At 40.5% G+C, this 23,236-nt stretch overlaps 1 protein-coding gene across 2 annotated transcripts in view; it reads left to right on the forward strand.

Annotated features, from left to right (window-relative positions):
- The window catches only part of MDGA2 (MAM domain containing glycosylphosphatidylinositol anchor 2), a 583,552-nt gene that overhangs the window by 283,949 nt on the left and 276,367 nt on the right, over window positions 1–23,236 (forward strand). For both annotated transcript variants that reach the window (XM_087729078.1, XM_087729069.1), the window contains exons 4-5: window positions 1,292–1,488; window positions 20,683–20,815. In XM_087729078.1, the coding sequence (XP_087585204.1) occupies window positions 1,292–1,488; window positions 20,683–20,815 (330 nt within the window). The remainder of the gene's footprint in view (window positions 1–1,291; window positions 1,489–20,682; window positions 20,816–23,236) is intronic.

Below are 23,236 nucleotides of genomic sequence, written 5' to 3' on the forward strand. Positions count from 1 at the left end.
AGGTTCTTTCTTTATCTTCCTGGCACTTGCAGAAGACTTTTCAGCTTATGAATGGGATATGCTTTGTACATGAATCTACTGTGAAATATATCCTGCTGATAAAGAACAGTCTGGGAAGTTGTAAATCAGCCATGGAGCACATCAAAAACTGAAATGCACCCAGTGAATTTTATGGGCTTAAGACAGGCTTCTTAAACTGCAGTGCCGTGATCCCCCTAAAAATCAATGAATTGGTGTCATACTTACACAAATCAAATGAATGATCTGTCCATTGATCTCACTGAGTTCAATGGACAGATCATCTACTCACATTTGGTAGTTATGCGTTCTTCTGTATAGGTAACATGTTCAACAGTCAAATATTAAGTGAGCTAATGACTGGAAGGAAACCAACTTAAAAGATACAAAAATATGCTTATTTTCAACCAGGCTGGATAAAAATAACTAATATATGGGGAAAAATGTATCATTGATGTATTTAATTTGGGACATGAAAATGTTGATAATGATTCAAATTGAAGGGTATCAGTTTAACCTCCTAAACTGGAATTATCAAGATGTGTGAAAAGATAATTCCTATAATTACTAGGGGGTACTATATTTATTGTAAATTATGGAATTTGTTGTCCAAAAGCAAGACACCCAAGACAGAAAAGACAGAGAGAGAGAGAGAGAGAGAGAGAGAGAGACAGAGAGAGAGACAGAGAGACAGAGAGACAGAGAGACAGACAGAGAGAGAGACAGAGAGAGAGAGGGGGGGGAATGAATCAATTGAAAACTCTAAAGGATCTCTTGTGAAATCTCATTCTTTGACATTTGAAGGGGGACTCCCAGCAAAATAGCTATTTTTATTTCTTAAGAAATGAAGACATATTTAAAGTTGGTTGGCTCTCACATTACGTCTTCGTTATGATTCCATTTATAAAGAAATCCATGAATATTGATTAGTTCTTAACAAAGCAAAAAAAAACAAAAACAGAGCAAATTAGAAATAATATTCTCAGTCATCTTTTCATGCCAAATTCATGTGAATTTGGGCTAATCCTCTTTTTCGGCAATACAACTGTTATCACCATGTTTGGAAACACAAGGATTCAAAGCCAACTTTTCATGTCTAAGCACTCAAGCTTCCTGCCTGAATGAACAAAGCAGTCAATTTCATTGTTTCCTTGTTACAATCTTTTTAAAACACACACCCAGACCCACATACACAAACACACACAGAGAGATAATCAAGGTTTTTTTTCTTTCTGTTTTAATCTTTTGCTTTCTTCTTTCTATGTGTTCCCAGATTTGGATGATCCAATTGTGACAGTCCACCAGAGCATAGGTGAAGCAAAAGAACAGTTTTACTACGAGAGAACTGTGTTTCTTAGGTGTGTAGCCAATTCCAACCCACCTGTTCGGTACAGTTGGAGGCGAGGGCAAGAGGTGCTATTACAAGGATCCGACAAAGGTGTTGAAATTTATGAGCCCTTCTTTACGCAGGTAGGGATCAAGGTACAATCATATTTTTGTCATTATTACCCCTCCCCCGGGCTGTTTTATATATAAAATAATCATATTTCCTCTTCAAACTATGATGTCCATTACAAAGTAATTGTAATGTTTTAATAATTTCATTACTAAGTGGTACTGAGGATCATTTTTTATTATCTTTAAAAATGTCTGCAATCTGGACACTTACGGGTAATAATGCCCAAAATGTATTTTTTTATTTTTATTTTTAATATTGTGATGTCTTTTGTGCTGAACAAGATATCTGTACAGGACAGAATATGATGGGAAGAATGCACATTCTAAATATACAAATATAAGGTGACACAGTGGTTAGAATGCTGTATTGCAGTCTAACTTTGCCCATAGTCTGGAGTTCAACCCTGACTGGCTCAAAGTTGACTCAGCCTTCTATCCTTTCGAAGTTGGTACAATGAGGACTCAGATTGTTGAGGGGGGTATGCTGACTCTGTAAACCACTTCGAGAGGGCTGTAAAGCACCTTGAAGGGCTATTTAGGTCATATGTGCTATGGCTATTGCTACATTGAAAAACACATTATAGTGGGAAAATGCTTTATTTTTTTTCCCAATCTTAGGAAAAGTACTCTCACAATGAGCATCATAGAACCATTGTGCTCAAAAACTATTTCAAGAATCTGTGCTTGCCACATAGTCCTGAGTTCCATAGATTAGAAATGTATTCCTCTATGTACTATGTAATGGCAACAGACATAGTTATTGGCATCGTTAGCTTTAGGTAAAGTTAAAGAAGACACCCATGTATACCATAAAAGAAATGCAATTTGCACCCTCTCCTTCTCCCTCTCTCTCTTCTCTCTCTCTGTCTCTTTGCCTGTATCTCTGTCTCTCTGCCTCTGTCTCTCTCTCCTCTCCCCCCCCCCCCTTTGGGAAAGAACCACTGATATCCACTCTCAGAAATCTCAGCTTTGCCCACAAAACGATGTGTAGCAAAAATGTTTAAACTACTTTTGCTGAAGTAAGAGAGGAAATGAGTCCAGCTTTGCTCAGTTCGTCCGCTATGGGTTCTGCTGGCCTACCCTGTGTTGCCACACTGCTGATGTGGGAACCTAAAGGTAACCAACCCTGATTATAAAATCCTCCATGAAGGCTCATAGCCTTGGATGCAGATAGAGATTTTAGAAAAGGAAGCAAGTATGAATTGTGCCCAAGTAGTCTAAGAGGCTGCCACTGTTTTTTTTTGTTTGTTTTTTTTAAACGGGTGGTAAGGAATAGCTTCATAGTCTACCATTATTCATGAATGGCTAACAATACATGCAACATTGCATGCTAGACTTGTGCAAATCATCAGGGCCATGGACAAGGGCTTGACTCTACCTACTTCTTTGACAACTCCTGGGACCAAGCCAGAAGAATCTCTGAAAGGAAACAAATGAGATGCTGAGTGTACAATCAGCACCCAAACACAAAACCACTTGCAACTTTCATAGATAATTTTCAACTAATGGCTTGGAAAGCCCCATTGTTTTGGCCTTTATTATACTTGACAGCTTTATATTGCAGAGAAATAAGGAGGCTGGAATCGTAAGGTGAGAAGGGATTTGACTCTTTATCTCTCTGTTCTATTGAACTAACCACCATCTGAGTAAAATCATAGAAAAGTCATGCTATTCTATATTCATTTTTTGCATGCTGGATTAATTAGCAGGATCTATCGAGTAATATCCCATACAAATAGAGATAACTCAAAAGCATTTATTTACCTGGGATTATTCCAACATAGGGAAAATTGCTTTCAGCCTTAATCTGTAAAGTAATTGTGAAGGTTAAGTATAAGAGCCAGTTTGGTCTAGTTGTTAAGGCATCAGGCTAGAAAGTGAGAGACCGTGAATTTTACACCTGCCTCAGCCATGAAAACCAGCTGGATGATCTTGACCTAATTCATTATGGAGAAAATAAGAGGAGAAAGGTGTATTGGATATGTTCCCCACCTTGAGTTATTTGTAAAAACAATACAGGTGGAATACATACATACATAGAGGGACTCAGTGGCTCAATGGCTAAGACCCTCAGCTTGCCTTTCAGAAGGTCAGAGGTTCAGCCGTTCGAATCCCTAGTGCTGCATAATGGAGTGAGCTCTCGTTACTTGTTCCAGCTTCTGCCAACCTACCACTTCAAAAGATGTAAAAATGCAAGTAGAAAAATAGGAACCACCTTTGGTGGTAAGGTAATAGCATTCAGTGCACCTTTGGCATTTAGTCATGCTGGCCACATGACCACAGAGACGTCTTCAGACGGTGCTGGCTCTTCAGCTTTGAAACAGAGATGAGTACCACCCCCTAGAGTCGAGAACAACTAGCACATATGTGCAAGGAGAACCTTTACCTTTTACATACATACATACATACATACATACATACATACATACATACATACATACATACATACATACTATCGAATAGAAACTTTGTTTTAGAATCTTGCCATCTAGATTTCTACTTCTGCCCATGTGAATGAAAGAATACTGGTGATTCAAATACATAAAATTTCCAAGAAATATTTGATCACAAACCAATAAAACAAACAAGCAAACAAGGATTCTGGGAAGTAAAAGAGAATGTTTAATGAGATAGAAAGCTACCTATATCCTTTATCCAGACTATAGCATTTCTATACAGTATCAATGGAACTCAGAGCCAGGAAAAATTATAAAATGTGGGGGTAATACATTTCTTGCTTTACCTAAGTAGACATCTGAAAAATGGAAGAAATGTTCCTGTGAAATAGCAATAGCAATAGCAGTTAGACTTATATACCGCTTCATAGGGCTTTCAGCCCTCTCTAAGCGGTTTACAGAGTCAGCATATTGCCCCCAACAACAATCCGGGTCCTCATTTTACCCACCTTGGAAGGATGGAAGGCCGAGTCAACCCTGAGCCGGTGAGATTTGAGCAGCCAAACTGCAGAACTGCAGTCAGCTGAAGTAGCCTGCAGTGCTGCATTTAACCACTGCGCCACGTCGGCTCCGTGAAAGACCCTATGTAGTTATTCCAGAAATGTATATGTTAACTATCTCAGGAAAATATATATGCATAAAGTTGTTTGAGATTAGCATATTCTATGACTTGGGAGAGAAAATGCACTACTTTTACGCTCTGCTCATGGACATCTATAAAAAACAAGACTCAAACTGTTGAAAATTAGACAAAAGAGACTATAAAAGGAGAACATACGCTCACTGACATACGTCAGTTCTGTTGCATGTAATGGGTACCTCAGATTTTCCCCACCTTGTTTGTTGTTTAGCTATATCTGTTGAATACATTACTTTACCAGCTTTGATTTAAGTATGCATTAGTGATTTCATTATATAGATGCTGGCTATGGTAATTTTTGAGATCTTTTCATACAAGTTTTGGCTCTTTTAACCTAGCAGTATAATAATATTTTAGTACAGAAAAAAAATCCTTTTTATTTCATCTTACTGCTAAAATGCTCATTGTACACTCAAGGGAGAACAGTTCGTATCAAATTACTCCTTAGCATAATTACACACATTGGGCCCAGAACATCCATTGCTAAATGATGAAGTTGTTAAGTAAGTCCAATTTTACTACCACATTTTCCCATGGTCATTAAGTGAATCACACATTTAAGTGAAACCAGATTCCTCCATTGGCTTTGCTTGGCAGACGCCCCCTGGAAAGGCTGCAAATAGTGATCACAAGACCTCAAGATGTTGTAACTACCATAAATACACACCAGTTGCCAAGCACCCAAATTTCATGAACTTTAAAATAATACTAATCTTAAATAGGAATATATGAAGATTTCCTAGAGAAAACTAATGAGTAGAGAAAGGAAGAGAAAATGAAAGGATCAGAAGCTCAGTACTCATAAACACAATGCCATTTTTGAAGGGCTTAAAGCAACTTCTCATAGCAATTCAGTTGAATTGTTAACTAACCAGTAATTGTTAGTGAACAATTGATGTTAGTTAATAATGAACATGAATTAATTAAATATTAGGGGGCATGATGTCTGAGTGGTTAAAGATGCTGAGCTTGCCAGCTGGAAAGCTCACAGCCTGGGTTCGAGATCTGAGTGTCCCTGGATGGGATGAGCTCCCACCTAGCTGTTTGAAAGCATGCAAAAGTAAGTAGATAAACAGGTACCACTTAAGGGAGAATGCAACAGTGTTCCCTGTACCTCGGCATATAGTCATGCTGGCTATATAACCATGGAAATGTCTTTGGACAATGATGGCTCCCTCGGCTAAGAAACAGAGATGAACATTATGTGACTGGACAGGGGAGACCTTAATCTTTTTCTAACTGTTATCGTCATACTAACTAAGAGTTTTGTGATGTGACCTCTATTCTCTGAAGATATCTGCCACAAGCCAGGATCTCTTTAAAATGATTAAATGTGCAACATGTTGTTATTACACAGGCAACACCCCTTGTCAATCCTGAAGCTGACCTGGCTGTGGCCATTTTCTTTCTGTAGGTTTTTTATTTTTTTCTATTGGGATTTTACTTCACAGGGCTTCAGGCTTGACACAACCTGGAGTGCAGTGGGTGTAGAGATAATTGTGATTTTGTAGTTTAAATAAAATAGTTCTCTTATGGGTCATAGACATTCCAACTGCTGGCTGGCCAGAGGAGAAAGAGAGAAATAACCAAGCAGCCAGCCAGCACCCAGATTGGACAATGTGACTTATTGTTTAGGGAAAAAGGATACTTTTATTTTTTAATGAGCTGGAAAGGCCAGGAACCCCCAGAGTTGGCTTTCCACCAGTTTGTGCCAAGACAATATCTCCTAATATAGCTGTTCTTTGAGGAATCAATCTGCCTTGATGTTCTGTTTGCAATGGGTGTATTACCTGGAATCCTGACACCCCTTTATATAACAGTACACATACAAAAGGATTTTTTCATCATAGTATCATGATAACCTATATTGGCATCTCACACAAATGCACACATACCTCTCCTCAGCAAACCCTATCAGTTGTTAAACCGGTAGGATCCCACCCCTGGCTGGTGGGCTAATAGATCTTCCTTATTAACTGTGTTGAAGCACTTTCAAGAGATTCTGGTGAGAGATTCTTATGATGTATTCATGTGATACACGTGAATCTTAGGCTGTGAAAAGCCCAATATCACATTTGAATGACCCAATATCTTTTCTTGTTTAAGTTTCCAGCCTGGTGAAACTTCCCTGTCAAATATAGTCATAGGGATTGAGCTTTAACTTAATATTTCACTGCCATGTTGCAATTTTGTTGTTGTTGTTGTGGAAATGGATGCAAATAGGCCAGCTGATTCTCCGTGAGCATTTAATTAAAACTGAAGGGCTCCTTGTGAGCCAGCATTCCTTGCCTAATAATGCCATGATACGGAAATGTTTATTATTATCTCCTTTATTAGATAAGTTCTCGCTGGGTTATATGATGTGTCACATTAAATTAGATTCCATTTTGCAAAGTGTTTGGTTTTCAGGTTGCTGCCTGGGATTCATTTTCTGCTTTGAATTTAATGAACAAATCAAGTTGCCATGTTGATAACTGAAGGCTTATCACTAACCTTTCTATATTTACCAGAGGTCAGCTTGAATTAGTGCCTCTCTCTCTCTCTCTCTCTCTCTCTTTCTCTAGGCAAGTAGGAGATAGAATAGATGTTTATAAAAAGGACAAGGTGTAATTAAAGGTTTAGGAATTATACTTGCATTTTCCACATATTCCTGTATAGATTGGCTTAAATCTCAGTGGTATATACCTTGCATTTAGAAAGCATATTATAGCACGTCTTTCAGAGGACAGGAAAAAAAAAATCTGGAATACGTAGGCGAGGAATAAGCAATTATCCAGAGGACCTTCTACTAGACTGAATGTGTAATTCAAGACTAAATAGACAAGGTTTATATGTTGACACCCAAAACAGTTAAAGATGTTGTAATCTTGCAATCAGTTGCAAAATTATCTTAAGTTTGGAGGAGATGATATATAGATAGGTAGAAGCAGAGGTGGTATTCAGCTGGTTATCTCCAGTTCGGGCGAAGTGGTAGTGGTGGCTGTGGGAGGCTCCACCCACCCAATGCGTGAGCACTGCCCATGCTCAGAAGGTGAGCATGCACAATTGAGAGACCGCCTTCTGCCAATTACATCCCTGCGACTGATAAGATCTCATAGATTAGGCCTCCTCCGTATCCCATCGGCCAGCCAGTGTCGGCTGGCAACCACAAGGAGGAGGGCCTTTTCAGCAGTAGCCCCGGCCCTTTGGAACGAGCTCCCTGTAGAGATTCGTACCCTCTCCACCGTCCAAGCCTTCCGCATAGCCTTGAAGAACTGGCTCGCCCGTCAGGCCTGGGGACAAGGATAGTTACCCCTCCCGAATGATGAATGTATGTTGCTTATCATTTTATTATATGTCTCTATCTTGTTGTTTGTATTCCCCCCTTCCCAGTTTATGTGAGCCGCCCTGAGTCCCCTCAGGGAAAAGGGAGGCCTACAAATTCTAATAAACATAAACATAAACATAAACACACATTTGCGAACCGGTAGGGAAGGTAAATGAATCCCACCTCTGGGTAGAAGATAGAGAGGTAGAGATCAAAGACAGAGATAGAGATAGATAGAAAAAAAGATGATAGAGATAGATAGATGATAGATAGATAAATGGATGATAGAAAAAGAAAAGAGAGAGAGAGAGAGCAACATGAGAGAGAGAACCATAATCACACAGTGTGACTCAGTTTATTCTAAGTTCTAAAAACCAGTCTATGCTTTAATACTGAATCTTGCAGAATGAGATTGTTGAGAATAACAATAGCAATAGCACTTAGACTTATATACTACTTCACAGTGCCTTACAGCCCTCTCTAAGCATTTTACAGAGTCAGCATATTGCCCCCAACAATCTGGGTCCTCATTTTACCAACCTCAGAAGGATGGAAGGCTGAGTCAACCTTGAGCTGCTCAGAATTGAACTCTTGGAGTGAGCAGTGAGTTAGCTCTGCAGTGCTGCATTCTAACCACTGTGCCACCACGGCGGATAAACTATGGCTAATAAACTTAATAACTTAAATGGAGACGACAGAAAAAAGAGGGCAGGACTCTTAAAAAGACTACAGCTAGTCCAAAATGCAGCCGCGCGAGTGATAGTGGGCGCACCGCGGTTCGCCCATGTTACACCTGTCCTCCGTGAGCTGCACTGGCTACCTGTTGGTCTCCGGGTGCGCTTCAGGATATTGATGACCACCTTTAAAGCACTCCATGGTAGTGGATCTGGGTACTTGAGAGACCGCCTTCTGCCGATTACCTCCCTAAATCGACCAATCAGATCGCACAGACTGGGCCTCCTCCGAATCCCATCTGCCAGTCAATGCCGACTGGCGACCACACGGAGGAGGGCCTTTTCTGTTGCTGCCCCGACCCTGTGGAACGAGCTCCCCATGGAGATCCGTACCCTCACCACTATCCAGACCTTCCGCGCAGCCCTCAAGATCTGGCTCTCCCAGCAGGCCTGGGGATAGGCTTCCAATTACCCGCCCGAGTTTTGATTGCTGAGTGAAAGTTGTGTTTTATCATTTTTCCTTTTGTTCACATATTGTTTTGTTCTGACCTTGCACCCCCCCTCCCCTGTGGTTGTAAGCCGCCCTGAGTCCCCTCAGGGAAAAGGGCGGCATATAAATCCCAATAAACCTTCAAACCTTCAAACCTTCAAAAAAAAAAAAAAAAAACCCCTTACAGGACATTGTACTTTCTTTATATTTCTAAAACTGGGTGTCTTAGGATTTCATTTAGTGGCCTACAATATCTGATCGGTCATCTTCCCCAGATGTGCCAGAGACCAGCTCCACATCCTCCTCTGAATTAGCATCTGAGGTGGCATCTGGAGAAGGTTTATCCAGGAAGACCATGACACTACCTGTTCTTTCTATGCTTATATTCATCCAATGACTTTAAGCTTAGGACATTTGAAGTAAGAGAATCTGTACCAAAAGTCATTTTTTTCATTCCAAAACTTGGGATCGTTACATTTGTATTTGTAATTTCCTACAATTTGTATTGCCCTGTAAACATCTTTTTGGGGGGGGTTGTTTCTTTTTTTTTTTTAGCTCATCCTCAGATGCCTTCAAATTTCCCTAATTTGTCTTTCAGTTCAGATTTTCAATGTATTGTCACACGGTGACAGACATTGGTGACATTTTCTACTTAATATTTGTCCATTACAGATTCTTATCTGCAAAAAATTTCCTAGAGGAAATGTCTTATTTGAGATAATCTGAGGAATAAAATGAGTGGGTAGGCTCATTGCATGGGGAAGATGTGGTGAGATATTAACAAATGATAGGGAGTGGAGAGTACTTGCATATCATCAACTTCTACTTTGCTTTAGTCTTTTTCCCCTCCCTTCCCCCCCAAACCTCCCAAAATTGTTTAAACAAATCTAAGCAGAGCAATTGATAAAAGGAGGGCATAGGGATATAAAGTGATGGTTAAAGAGCATCTGGTTATCATGAGTGAATGTAAATATCTAAAACTGAACCAATTATATGCAAAACTCTTGAAGGAACTCATAGATGTCTATCTTGATCTCTGAGAAATTATAGAGGATGGGAATTTTGCCAGATGCTAAAGTGTCATGTTAAATCAATCTGATCACTTTAAAAAATAATAATAAAGTGGCCAGCTTAGTTGAGCATAAAAATGAAGGGGACACATTGTACCTTGATTGCAGCAAAGTACTTGACAAATTATTTTAAGAGAATCTGATAACGATGATGGCAAAAGGCGGGCTGGACTATGTTAGCATCCTATGGATATAGAGGACACTCAACAAATATACGTCCATGGTTTTGTATAAATCAGGTAGAAAGAATCAAGTCCCATACCTGTAATGGTATGTGAGAATGGTTTTGGGAGATTGGGGTAGGGTGGGGAGGAAGAGCCACAACTAGGGAACAGTTACCTCACAAAAGGAATATAGGCATGGCAAATATTTCAGACGGGATCCCCTCTTGTTTCTTGATCTGTAAAAGTGATGGGGTAAAATGTACTTTCAGACTTCAAAGGTTCTGTTAATGTCATCTTAATGTATGTATGTATGTATGTGTGTGTGTGTGTGTGTGTATACATACACACAAACAAACGCAAACATACATACTACCTTAAAATGGCTTCTACTGTACAGCGCAGTGGAGTTGCCATGGTAACAGCTTCCCAGTACTCCACAAGGGGGCTCCCTCTTGTAAGGGGAAAAATCCAACATCAGAAATTATGCTTCTGGGGGCACAGGGAAAACATTTTTAACTAATTTAATTGTTGCCGAAATCAGGGCTCAGGAAGAAGTGGTTCTTGCCATCGCCTCTTCAGAAATTGCGGCAACATTCATGGAAGGAGGAAGGACAGCCCACTCTGCACTTACATTGCCACTTGACATTGCCATTCCTGTCTAATACAGGATTGGGATAAATAAATACCCAGGCAGGAAACATAGCATATTAGTTGCCAGATTATTAGCTAGTGTAATAATAAAGTAGAAATAATCCATTTTATCTAATAGGCTGTGTTTCCTGTCTGATCTACCTCACAAGGCTGACAATACTATACAATTAAACACCATTAAACAACATCTGCCTATCAGAGTTCCTTGGGAAAGATTAATTAGATGGTTAAAAATCTAAACTACTGGCTGATTTTGTGACCAACCATAATAATTTGATTAAATGGAATAATTGGTATAAATGGAGCTTATTGAATGTACAGGAGACAAAACATGAATATCAAAATAACACAATGAAAACAGAAACAGAATGCTGGCAAGGAAAAGCATTACATAGTAAATTGCCACAAAACTTTGACAGGAAGGTGGATAAGATTACATTTTATAAGCAATGGCTTATAACTGGAATATTTAAAAGACAAAAGAACAAGAAAAGAAGACTTTGGCTGTCCAAGAGCAAGCTGTTTAAATTAATGCAATCAAGGACCAAATTGAAAAATTATCAAAGTACAGATTGTCCAAAGAAGCTGAAGAAACAGTAGATCATATACAGCTGATACATGAAGATTTCACAAACTGATCATAAGCAACAATGTAATGGCCTCCAAAATAATTCATCGGAACATCTATAAAAATATCAAGTCTCAGTAATGAAAAATTGGTGGGAACATAAGAGTTGAAAAAGTAGTTGAAAATAAGTGGGTTAAATGAATGGATGAAAACTGGTAAAGTCTTGCCTAACAGCACATCAGATTTAAATTGTGGTTGAAAAGATCAAAGTGTGGATAATTGTGTTAATACCCAGGGATAATAGAATACAAAAGAATTGGAGAAGATCAGAATGACAAAATTTGCATCTATCAATTATAGAAGACTACACTGCTTGGATATGAACATATACCATGCTGATATATTAGGATATTCTACGGTCTTGGGAAGAACTAAGATTTGTGCTAAGGACATCAAAAGCTAAAAAACTGGCAGTTCTGATTTCACTTTGTTATGTATATAGTAATCATAATCTGCTTATCCTAGGTTTTTAGGAAGAACTCAATAGGTGATAAAATGCCAAATCCAGTCTCAACATCTGTCTGATTATGCGAGCAACAAAAATAAGAAATCTGTAAGAATCAGCAACTATGCCATGTAATCCAGGCATATAAAATCTCATTCAATTGGGGTTATGAATGGGGCCAAGAATTTATTACAGCCACTCGAATGACCAAGCCATGCCTTCTCTGGCTTTAGGACACTGAAGAATCAGGGGTCAACTGAAAATTAACTTTGACCAAAATTCAATAGATCAATGGATCAGCACCTACTGGAATGAAATATAGTTTGAAAATGAGACACTATATGCTGTGTCTCATTCTCCATTCACATAATAAGGTTTGCTTTATCAGATGTAGTGTGCTTTGAAATGAATATTTTGAAAGAGAAGTAACAATAATAGTCAAAATATTATTTAAATGTTATATTTGCACATTTATTTTTAAATACCTTAAAAATAGAGGAAAATTGTCTTATGAATGAGTGCATTCCGAAGCAAAACAAAATGGAAAGAAACAATTTTGTTTGGCCCTGCGACTAATGGGATGTATTATTCTAGGAATAGGAGCTATTCAATTCAAAACTATTTAGTTTCCCATCTCAGTGGTACAATACAATTCCACAAACTGCTAGTATACAGAGGGAGCAAAAGGCCAGCCAATTCCAAAGTAAAATTAGAACTGATTCCCCAGTTTAAATTCAATCCACCATTTATTAAAATATTTTTTCAGCCAATTTGAGTAATTAAACTTATTATGCCTAATAACTTAATTAGCATAAACACAGCTAATGTAATCTCATAATTGAGCGCTGCAATTACAATATGGAATGATTATGAAAATTATTGGGGGAGTTGGGGGTGGGTAACATGATTATTGTCTAATCTGGTCCCAATCCTGCCAATACAGTTCATAATTTCACACTGTAAATTAAAATATTTCATTTTCAAATGTATTAATTTCAACTAGCGCAATTCCAAAACGATGTTTTGTATTTTGATTTTAACCACTCTCGCGCATCATTGTAGAAAAAAACCAAACCGTTGGTGGGATTATTATAAGAGGGTTGCGGAATGCTTGCCCTTATCATACTGAGGAATGTGCATAATTATTCTACCCTTGATTGTGCAATCATGCAATCATTGTTTGGATGCAGTTACAGTTGTAAAGTGTAAGAACAGATTGCAAGTGACTTTGTTCAGCGTTGGCGTAGCTTCATACTGTCACTAAATGAATGGTTCTATGTCAAGGACTACTTATCTGTAGTTCAAACTCTACTTCAACCTGGGCTCCTTCCAAAGATGCAACAAACAATGTATGCTGAATCTTCAAAGCAGCCGTGCACATTTCAGAGCACAAAGCACATGCATAAGTCAATAAAATTGATTTGATGTGACCTGGATGGCTTGCTTCTGCCTTTTCTTTGCCTGTGCCCCTGCTGATTTCCTCTTGTACAGCCATGGCTTCATTGTGTTCAAACATTGTGGTCACAGCGACATTGTAGTTGGCTAAGAAAGCAGTGGCATACGAAAGAATCTGTGTTCTCCTGAGTCAGATACAATTTCTAGCACACCTGCCTGGGTCTCCAGCAGACTTTCTCCTCCCAGTGATCAAACAGAAAGAGAGAAAGGTAAACACCTTTCCACCTCCCAATTGCTTTCTACAGGGTCAGAGAGCAACTTAGCTTATGAACATCCTTCCTTCCTTCCAATCCTATCTCAACAGAACCAGATTCTCCCTTTCCTACTCGGTCATCATGCACAACCCCAGTGTGAATCTGTGCACCAGAACAGCCAAGAAACAGGCACAGGTCCTCCAAACACTAGATATATTTTATTTATTTAAGAAAATTGAATGGCTGCCCACCTCACTTTCTATGGCAGTGATGGTGAACCTTTTCGGCACTGAGTGCCCAAATTGGAATGAACATGCATGTATGTATGTGCGTGCACTGGAGCACTGGAAACCCAAAGACCAGCTGGCCGGCATGTGCAGGCTAGTTTTGGGCCATTTTTCGGGCAGTTTTCATGCCATTTTTGAGCCATTTTGGGGAACATTTTTCAGCTCTTTTCAGGTCCTTTTTCAGCTTTTTGGGCGTCAAAAATAATAGCAGTAGACTTATATACCGCTTCATAGGCCTTTCAGGCCTCTCTAAGCGGTTTACAGAGAGTCAGCATATTGCCCCCAACAATCTGGGTCCTCATTTTACCCACCTCGGAAGGATGGAAGGCTGAGTCAACCCTGAGCCGGTGAGATTTGAACCACTGAACTGCTGATCTAGCAGTAGCCTGCAGTGCTGCATTTAACCACTGCGCACCTCTTTTCAGGTCCTTTTTCAGCTTTTTGGGCGTCAAAAATAACCAAATGAGCAGCTGGTGATGGCACGCATGCCCACAGAGAGGACTCTGCATGCCACCTCTTGCATGGATGTCATAGGGTCGCCACAGAAGCAGCTTTATGACTTTAGAGTTACCTTCCCTGGATTCACCAAAATCACTCCCCATTTTAAAAGCTTGCAGGATGAGTAGGGGGGTTGGTTAGTGCTAAGAAATTGGATGCATCAATAATTCCTCTGCTTAAAAGATTTACTATCCAAACAAAATCAAATGACCAAATCTTGGAATCTGGGACTTGTATTGAGCTGTATGTGACTTGAGGCTGAAATCAAACTTGTAAAATAAACCCAGGCTGATTGTGTTAGCATTGTGTTGAATTGCCTGGATACTAACATCAGGTGACAATTGTGTTTGTCTTTCCTCCTAATCAAAAACCCTCTACACCTTTTGTACAGGCTGCAGTAGCTATATTACTGTACAAAAGAGAGAGAGAGAGAGAGAGAGAGAGAGAGAGAGAGAGAGAGAGAGAGAGAGAGAGAGAGAGAGAGAGAGAGAGAGAGAGAGAGAGAGAGAGAGAGAGAGAGAGAGAGAGAGAGAGAGAGAGAGAGAGAGAGAGAGAGAGAGAGAGAGAGCTAGCTTACAGTATGTCAGGGAAGTGTTCATCTTAAAAGCCTACACTGGAAAAATTAGTGTTAGAAGGAATGATTGTGGAGGAAATTTGCATTTAAAACAAGTTCCCAGGCATTTTATATTAAAAGCTACATAAATCAGGGGACTGGGTGTCCAAAGCAATTTACAAATATAAATGAATACAGATTGTTTCTGTGGATTAAAAGGAAGGGGGAAAACATTAAAAAGCCCAACGGAGTGAATTACTTCCCTTTTAATGCAAGCATAAAAAAAGGTCCAGGTTTTTACTGGCTTGCACATATCCTGTGCTGAAACCTTGTTCTGAGTACAAAAAGTTCTCAATATAAGAACAGAGCAGCATCATTATTTTGGCCAACTAAATAAATACCTTGGCTTCAACTAGATTCTCCTCTAGATCTCATTATAGATTGTTATATTTTCAGCAAAAAACACACACACTTGTCTTCCTGAACAACGACAACTACAATTTCTTGAACAACAACTCCTATCTTCCTGCCTTCCAGAATGGTACAATACATTGTACATCTGTACTCACAATCTGAGATCAGTCCATCTTCCATCTTCTTGAATTTTTTTTTAAACCTGATAAACTCACTTTATATTGAGAACACTTCTTGTTAGTCATTAAAGTGCACTTTTGCAACACATACCTTGGGTGCTCTTCACTCTCTCAGTAGAATTTTTCTGGTAGCTTTTAGTTTTCAAGTTGCACACAAAGACTTTATAGCTTCTTTCTCTGGTATCATATATGTTGGAGTGATGCCATTCTGCCTAGCATTAGTCATTGTCAGAATAAATTAGCCTATTATTAAACTGATCTGTAACAGTCTAAAACAGGGGTGTCAAACTGGTGTCCTGCAGGCCAGATGACTTGTGTGCAGGCCACATCCACCCCTGCTGCGCAAAAGCAAAAAACATCATGATATGTCACATGACATGATCGAGTATGACACCCGTGGTCTACAATATACTGTACAACAATATATAGTTGTTGATCAATCCTCTGCCCTAAATTAAGAAGCATTCAGTCCATTCATGCATTTTAAAAAAAAAAGATTAAAATTTGACTTTGGATTCTGCTGAACATTTTAAATATTGTAGTTGTATATATATTTTTTCAAATTCTTGCAGTATACTGGCTTAGCAGAAGCAGTGTCCTTGAATCTTGGCCTGGAAGGCTTCCACATTCACTATTGGTTAGCAAGAAGGCTGACAATGACTGAAGAACAGTGATTTCTGGGCCTGGGATGTTTGAAATCAATACCCATAACTCTCAACTGTAGCAGATACAGTGGTGGGATTCAGCCAGTTCGCACCTATTTGGGAGAACTGGTTGCTAACTTTCTAAGCAGTTCGGAGAACCGGTTGTGGGAAGAAATCTCATTTTGTTTGTTTCCCACTTTACAGGGCTAATCCTATAAGGAAGGCAGGAAGGAAACATTCTGAAGTTGTTTCTAACCTAATCTTTATTGCCTTGCTTATAGAAACTGCCTCTCCAGTTAACCCTTATTATATTGTAACAGCTAAGGTGAAGCGCCCATCGATGTGAGTGATGTTGAGTTGGCCATGTCTACCCAGTCACATGACCACCGAGCCCCACCTACCCAGCTGTTCATTTGGACAGAGAACTGGTTGTTAAATTTAACAAATTTAAATTTGAATCCCACCACTGAGCAGATACATTGGGAACTAGAATTTCTCAGGGCAATGATTCTGGAAATGTAAATGTTAAGTCCTCGACTTGTGACTGGTCCTAGGTCCTCGACTTATGACTGGCCGCAAGTCCTTGACTTACATCTGACAGCCGACAACTGCTCAGCCATGCCTGATTGGCTAAGGTGTGACTTGCTGAGCACGGGCTGTTTGCACCATTTCCATTGGTTGTCCATGTTTACGTCAGCGGCTGTCTTAGTACAATATAGTGACAAGCTACCACTGATGTTAGCATGTGATGCCTCCCCTTTCAGTGAGGGGGCTGTTCTGAGCCATGTTCTCCCAAATGGCTCAGAAGCCCCCATAGCTTTTTATTCCTGGACATTCTCCTCTGCCGAGAGGAACTATAGCCAGATCGGCAAGGAGGCTCTGCTGCTGTGTCCGGGATTAAAAAGTTCTACCTTTACAGAGGACACTTTACTTTATTTATTACTTCATTTACTGACCACAAGCCTCTCCTTGGGCTTCTGGCTGGTGACCGTCCTACCCCAGCCAGTCCATCTCGCCGCATGTCTTGCTGGACGGAGTTCCTTGCAGCATATACATATATGCTGCAGGACCATCCAGGCAAGCATATGGGGCATGCCAATGCTCTTAGCCGCTGTCCGCTTCCTGTCACTGACCATACCCCTGTTCCCTCTTCCTCTGTCCTGTCATTGCTGATTTGAACCTTCCCCTGTCTTTATCCGCTGTAGCCGCCCATTCCCTTGCTGACCCCATGCTGTCCCAGGTGTTCACTTGGGTACAGACGGGGTGGCCTTTGGGCAGGGTTGGGGAGCCCTTCTGCCCTTTCAAGACCTGCCAGCTAGAATTCTCCCTCCACAGCAGGTGCTTGCTTTGAGGTGACAGAGTGATTATTCCTCCCTCCTTGCACCACAAGGTGCTAGACTGTCTCCATCAGGGCCACCCAGGCATAGCTCGCATGAAAGCTCTGGCTTGCAGCTATGTCTGGTGGCCCAAGATGGATGACGAGATAGCTACCTGGGTCGGCCATTGCATACCTTGCCAACTCTCCCACCCTGCCCCTCCAGCTGTTCCCATTAGAGACTGGGAGGTTTCTAGAGGACCCAGGTCTAGGGTCCATTTGGATTTCACGGGCCCCCTTCACGGTCAGAATTTCATGGTGATCGTGGATGCCTACTCCTGTTGGGTGGAACTCCTGCTCATGGCATCTACCACTGCAGAGTCCACCATACGGGCATTGCGGCGGGTGTTCGCCATGCATGGGTTTCTGGACATAGTTATGACTGACTATGGGCCTCAATTCACCACCGCAGCTTTCCAGGATTTCCTGACCGGGCAAGGGATCCACCATGCCCCAACAGCCCCCTACCATCCTGCTTGCAATGGCCGAGTGGAACAAGCAGTCTTCTCAGCCAAACAAGCGTTGGGTGCATGGATCGGGGGGAATGGCTGGACAAGGTGGCAGCTTATTTCCTTGGCCAACACTCCATCCCATGTCCCCGGTCCAACAAAAGCCCCACAGAGCTGCTGATAGGCCACCGTTTGCGAACCACCATAGACAGGCTGCACCCTCTTTATAATGCCATGCAGTCTTGTGACCTGGAGTTGCCTCCATGCCTCATTGAGGAGGGGGACCTGGTCTTTGCCAGGAGTTTCTCAGAGGATCCAAGGTGGGTGCCTGCTGCCATTACCAAAGTAACTGGTCCCTGTTCTTATAGGGTCAGACTTCCCGATGGCAGCGAGTGGCAGCGCCACTTGGATCAACTAAGGCGCCGCCTACCCACCGAGGCCTTCTCCCAACCAGGCCTCTCCTGCCCGGCTACGACCTCCTGGCAGCCTACCCAGGCACCTCCTCAATCCGTCATGACACCGTTTCCGCATCAACTCACCAAGCTCTTCTATCAATCAGGCCTCTCTTGCCTGGCCACCACCTTCGGGCAGCCTGCCCAAGAACCTCCTCATGCCGTTCCATCACCGCTAGTTCACCTACCTGTTCCAAGCTTGCCATCTCCATTGGTAGGCCTCCTCCGTTGGGGAGAAGCTACTACAGGAACGACCTTCCTCGCCGACCGCTCCTCTGCAACTACGTCTTTCTGGGCGGGTCCGACGCCGTCCCGCCTATCTAAGTGAGTACGCATGCGCTCTCACCGCGCATGCGTACCCGCTGGGAGGAAGGCGTGTTAAGTGCTCGACTTGCTACCGGTCCTAGGTCCGTGACTTACGACTGGCCGCAAGTCCTGGACTTACATCTGACAGCCGGCAACTGCTCAGCTGCACCTGATTGGCTAAGGCATGGCTGGCTGAGCGCGGGCTGTTTGCACCTTTTCCATTGGTCACCCTGTTTGTCAGCTTGCATATAAATAGCTGTCAAGCAGGTCAAGGTGCTGAACTCTGTACATAGTTATTCTGGTTAGCTGTTCTTTTGAAATAAAGCTATTCTACTTACCTCAGCCGTTTCACGTCTCTTCAATCAGTCCAGCATCCAATAGTAAATAACCAACTACTACCTAGCCCAAAATATTGCAAGTATAAAGCATGGTTTCTCTTGTGTGAGGTTTGCACAGCCTTAGAAGAGTTTCCAATTTAGTCTTATTGAGGGGAAACTTTATTCACATATTCCATTAAGATACTAAATGGTTTGTTTCCTTTAGTTTGTTTAAGTGATTTGTTTTTTTTGGGGGGGGGGGGGATTAAATATGGAGTCATTGTTTCTGAATGATTATTTCTGGCTTAGGCTCAGGTGTGAAACAAAATATTTTGATTTGCTTAAAAAGCCATAGTAAAAGCAAACCATTGTTTAATATAATGTGTAATTCCACTGCCTTATTTGAATCTATTAACTTTCTCTCTCTTATTCAATGGAGCATTTTTTTTTCTTAAGAAGGGAAACTGACATAATAGGAAAAGGACTCAATAAGGAAAGGGAGGACATTTGCACTGCTGATGTGCCTTTGAGTAGACTACCATTCTCCAAACTTAGATGACAAACTTACTGGATTTTTCAGAGTATAAGACACACTTTTTTTAAAAAAAAAAGAGGGTGAAAATATTGGTGTGTGAATACACTGAATACATAATTTTTGCCTTCCGAACCCTCCCCCCCTTTGCAAAAATGGATGTGCAGAGGGTTTGGGAGGCTTGCAAAGTGCTCCTAAGGGCTGGAGAGGGCAAAAAAAAAAAAAAAGAACAAAAAATGGGCCGTTTTTGCCCCTCCAGCCCTAGGAGCATTCTACAAGCCTCCCAAAGCTGTTGCATATCCCCCCCCCTTTTTTTGCAAAAAGGGCCTGTTTCTGCAAAAAATGGGCCATTTTTTGCTCCTTTTGCCTCCATCCCCAGTCCCCAGAAGCACTCTATAAGCCTTCCAAAATTCTGCATGCCCCCTTTTTTTTGCAAAAAAAAAAAAAAAAGGTGTGCAGAGGGTTGGGGAGGCCTGCAGAGTACAAAAACTTTTAAAAAAAAACCTCTTCAAAATCATGGTGAGTCTTATACTTCAGTGCCTCTTATAGTCTGAAAAATACGGTAATTAGGGACAAGCAAGAAAATATACTATCTGCTTGGAAATAAAACAATAGAGCCAATAAATATTTTGACTGGGTAGCTTAAGGCAGTGTTTCTCAAGCTTGGCAACTTTTATGATGTGCAAACTTCAACTTCCAGAATTCCCAAGCCATAATGGGGGAAGTGTGGGAGTTGTGGTCCATCTTCAAAAGTTGCCCAGTTTGAAAAACAAAACAAAACACTTCACTAAGGTAATTGTCCACAACTTGAGGCCCACCAGCAGATATGTTGACATTCAACTTCCTTGGCAGTGAGAGATGCTTTGAGTAGCAGTTTCAACACATCTGGAAGATGCTAAATTGGAGAAAGTTGCAACATGGCTATCCTTTTAGAATAGATTGCCTTCATGTGTTATCCTGCATGTTCGTTCTTGAATTATAATAATGATCTTGGCCCTGTGGTAATGTTTCTTCTGCTGGATACAGGGTGAAACCAAGATTCTGAAGTTGAAGAATCTTCGACCTCAGGACTACGCCAATTACAGCTGCATTGCATCCGTCAGGAACGTCTGCAATATTTCTGACAAAATGGTGTCATTCCGTCTTTCCAACAAAACAGGTATTTGGGGCCTTTTTTTCCCCTCTTCTGTGTACTGAACCTTTTTTGGGGAGGTGGAGGATGTAAAAAATAATAATAAATGATGCTGGCATATCTCTGTTGCATTGCATTTCCATGCTACAGACTGGCTCTTATTCAGTCATTTGTATTGAATATACAATAATGGCAATACTATAATAATAGTAATATGTCGGGACTGGGGCCCTGACTATGCTAACAGCTGTTGAATCTGACATCTTCCTCAGTTGCTGTGTATTTTACGTTTTGATTTACGATGAGAAATTGTTTTTAATTTATTTTAAGACTGTTCACTGCCCAGAATCACTTATTGAAATTAGCATCCATACAAATTGAATGAGTAAATAAAATACTGTGCACTTTAATAAACTTCTGAAGTGTGTTATTATTGTAAGATATCTTAACTATTTTTTCCCCCTGCTACCTTTTCTACTGCTACCTATTCATTCTCTATCTCAGTGTTCCTTAACCTTGGCAACTTTCAGTTGTGTGGACATCATTTCCCAGAATTATCCAGCTAATATGCTGTACCTATTATTCATTCATCTGTACCTGACTTTTTTCACATTTCCTTTTAGAGGATGGAGCCATCTAATGCCATTACAACTGTCTCTGTATGCAATCAGGGTTATAATTAATTGTCTTTTTCAAACATGATTTTAGGACAGATATTAGGATTGTTTAAAAATGCCTGAGATGGGAAGGAATGGGATGGAATGGGATCAGACAGAGATCTAAGATGATGACCAAGATGTCAACCCATAAAGCATGTGCATGCCTGTTATAAGTTGCCATGGTGAGGAAAGGGGGGACACATTCCACACATACCTTCAGCTAGAATTGGATCTCAGATTACTATACCAGGCTTGAGAGGCATGCACATCATTGGAGAATGTGATTTATGACACAGACTGAGGGGAGGGAAGAAACGCGGGCAAAGTTCAGCCATAATTTAACTGTAGTCAGATCTGACTGCAATGAGGTATTGGAAAATGGTGTTCTTAATAAATGACTGGATTTCTTTTGAAACTTGGCTCGAGGCTCATGAATTAATTAGGGCATCTTTTGGAAACCTGATAGACAGTCAGATCTGACCTCATTTAAAGGGGAGTTTCTACAATGTCCCTCTCTTGTGAAAAATCATTCTTGTGATGTCTTTCCCCTAAGAAGCAACATGTGCTGACATAACTCTGAGCCCTGATGATGCAGTGGTTAGATTGCAAGCTTACTCTGCCCAAGGTCTAGAGTTCAATCCTGATGCAGATTGAGGTTGATTCAGCCTTCCATCTTTCCATGGGTCGATAAAATGTGAATCCAGATTCATGGGGACAATATGGTGATATTGTAAACTGCTCAAAAGCGCTATAAAGCACCGTGGAGTGGTATATAAGTCTAAATGATACTTCTATTTTTCTCTTCATGTTTCAGTTGATCCCAAAATTGTAGGTGCTCCATGATTGAAGATTTTCAAGAAAATATTGGACAATCCCTTGTCCAGCATGGCATAAGGTCTCCTGTTTGGGGCAGGAAGTTGGATTGTAAGACCTTAAAGGTCACTTTCAGCCCTTTGCAGATAACCTTTCCTCTCTTTCTTTCTTTCTTTCTTTCCTTCTTTCCTTCCTTCCTTCCTTCCTTCCTTCCTTCCTTCCTTCCTTCCTTCCTTCCTTCCTTCCTTCCTTCCTTCCTTCCTTCCTTCCTTCCTTCCTTCCTTCCTTCCTTCCTTCTTTCTTTCTTTCTTTCTTTCTTTCTTTCTTTCTTTCTTTCTTTCTTTCTTTCTTTCTTTCTGACAAACTGGTCTGCTAAAGCTGGGGATAACAGGATTTATTTGCTACAAGGCAGAAAAATAATGTATCTTCTTGCTTAGTATTACGTTTATCATTTAGTTTTCACCTGAAAATTAATCTGTAAACATTTGACTAAATAATTGCTGTATATGGTATGTACCAACTAAAAATTAAATTCAATTACATTTCTCTCAGAGGAGGAATATGTATTCAAGAGGTACCAAACAAAAGTGTGCTTGCTAGATATAATCGTAGAATCTTCCTGACTAATGGATAAATTGTGGTGTAAATAATTAAATCAAGTCTGCTTGACTAGTGGTTTAAATTACCCTGATTTGTTATGGTAGTTGTTGCTATTTAGTTCAATTGTATTACATGTTCTGTCTTCTTAAGTTTCTATGTTTGTAGTAAGTTGATATGAAAATAGCTTTTTCTTACCATTCCTATCAACATCAACATCACCACCACTAAGCTATTGCTAGCAGTTCTTCAGGGTCCATCCAGAAGTAAATGTCTATGGAGATTGTCAGTCATCCAGGTCATGGTTTATTTTGTTTATTTATTTTGTCAAGCATTTATAAGATAATAGATATAAATATGATTATGAATACAGGAAATG

Source organism: Thamnophis sirtalis, unplaced genomic scaffold (genome assembly GCF_051295495.1).
Source record: "Thamnophis sirtalis isolate CommonGarterSnake01/CBP01778 unplaced genomic scaffold, rThaSir2_p1.2 scaffold_1, whole genome shotgun sequence".
NCBI classification, from domain to species: domain Eukaryota; kingdom Metazoa; phylum Chordata; class Lepidosauria; order Squamata; family Natricidae; genus Thamnophis; species Thamnophis sirtalis.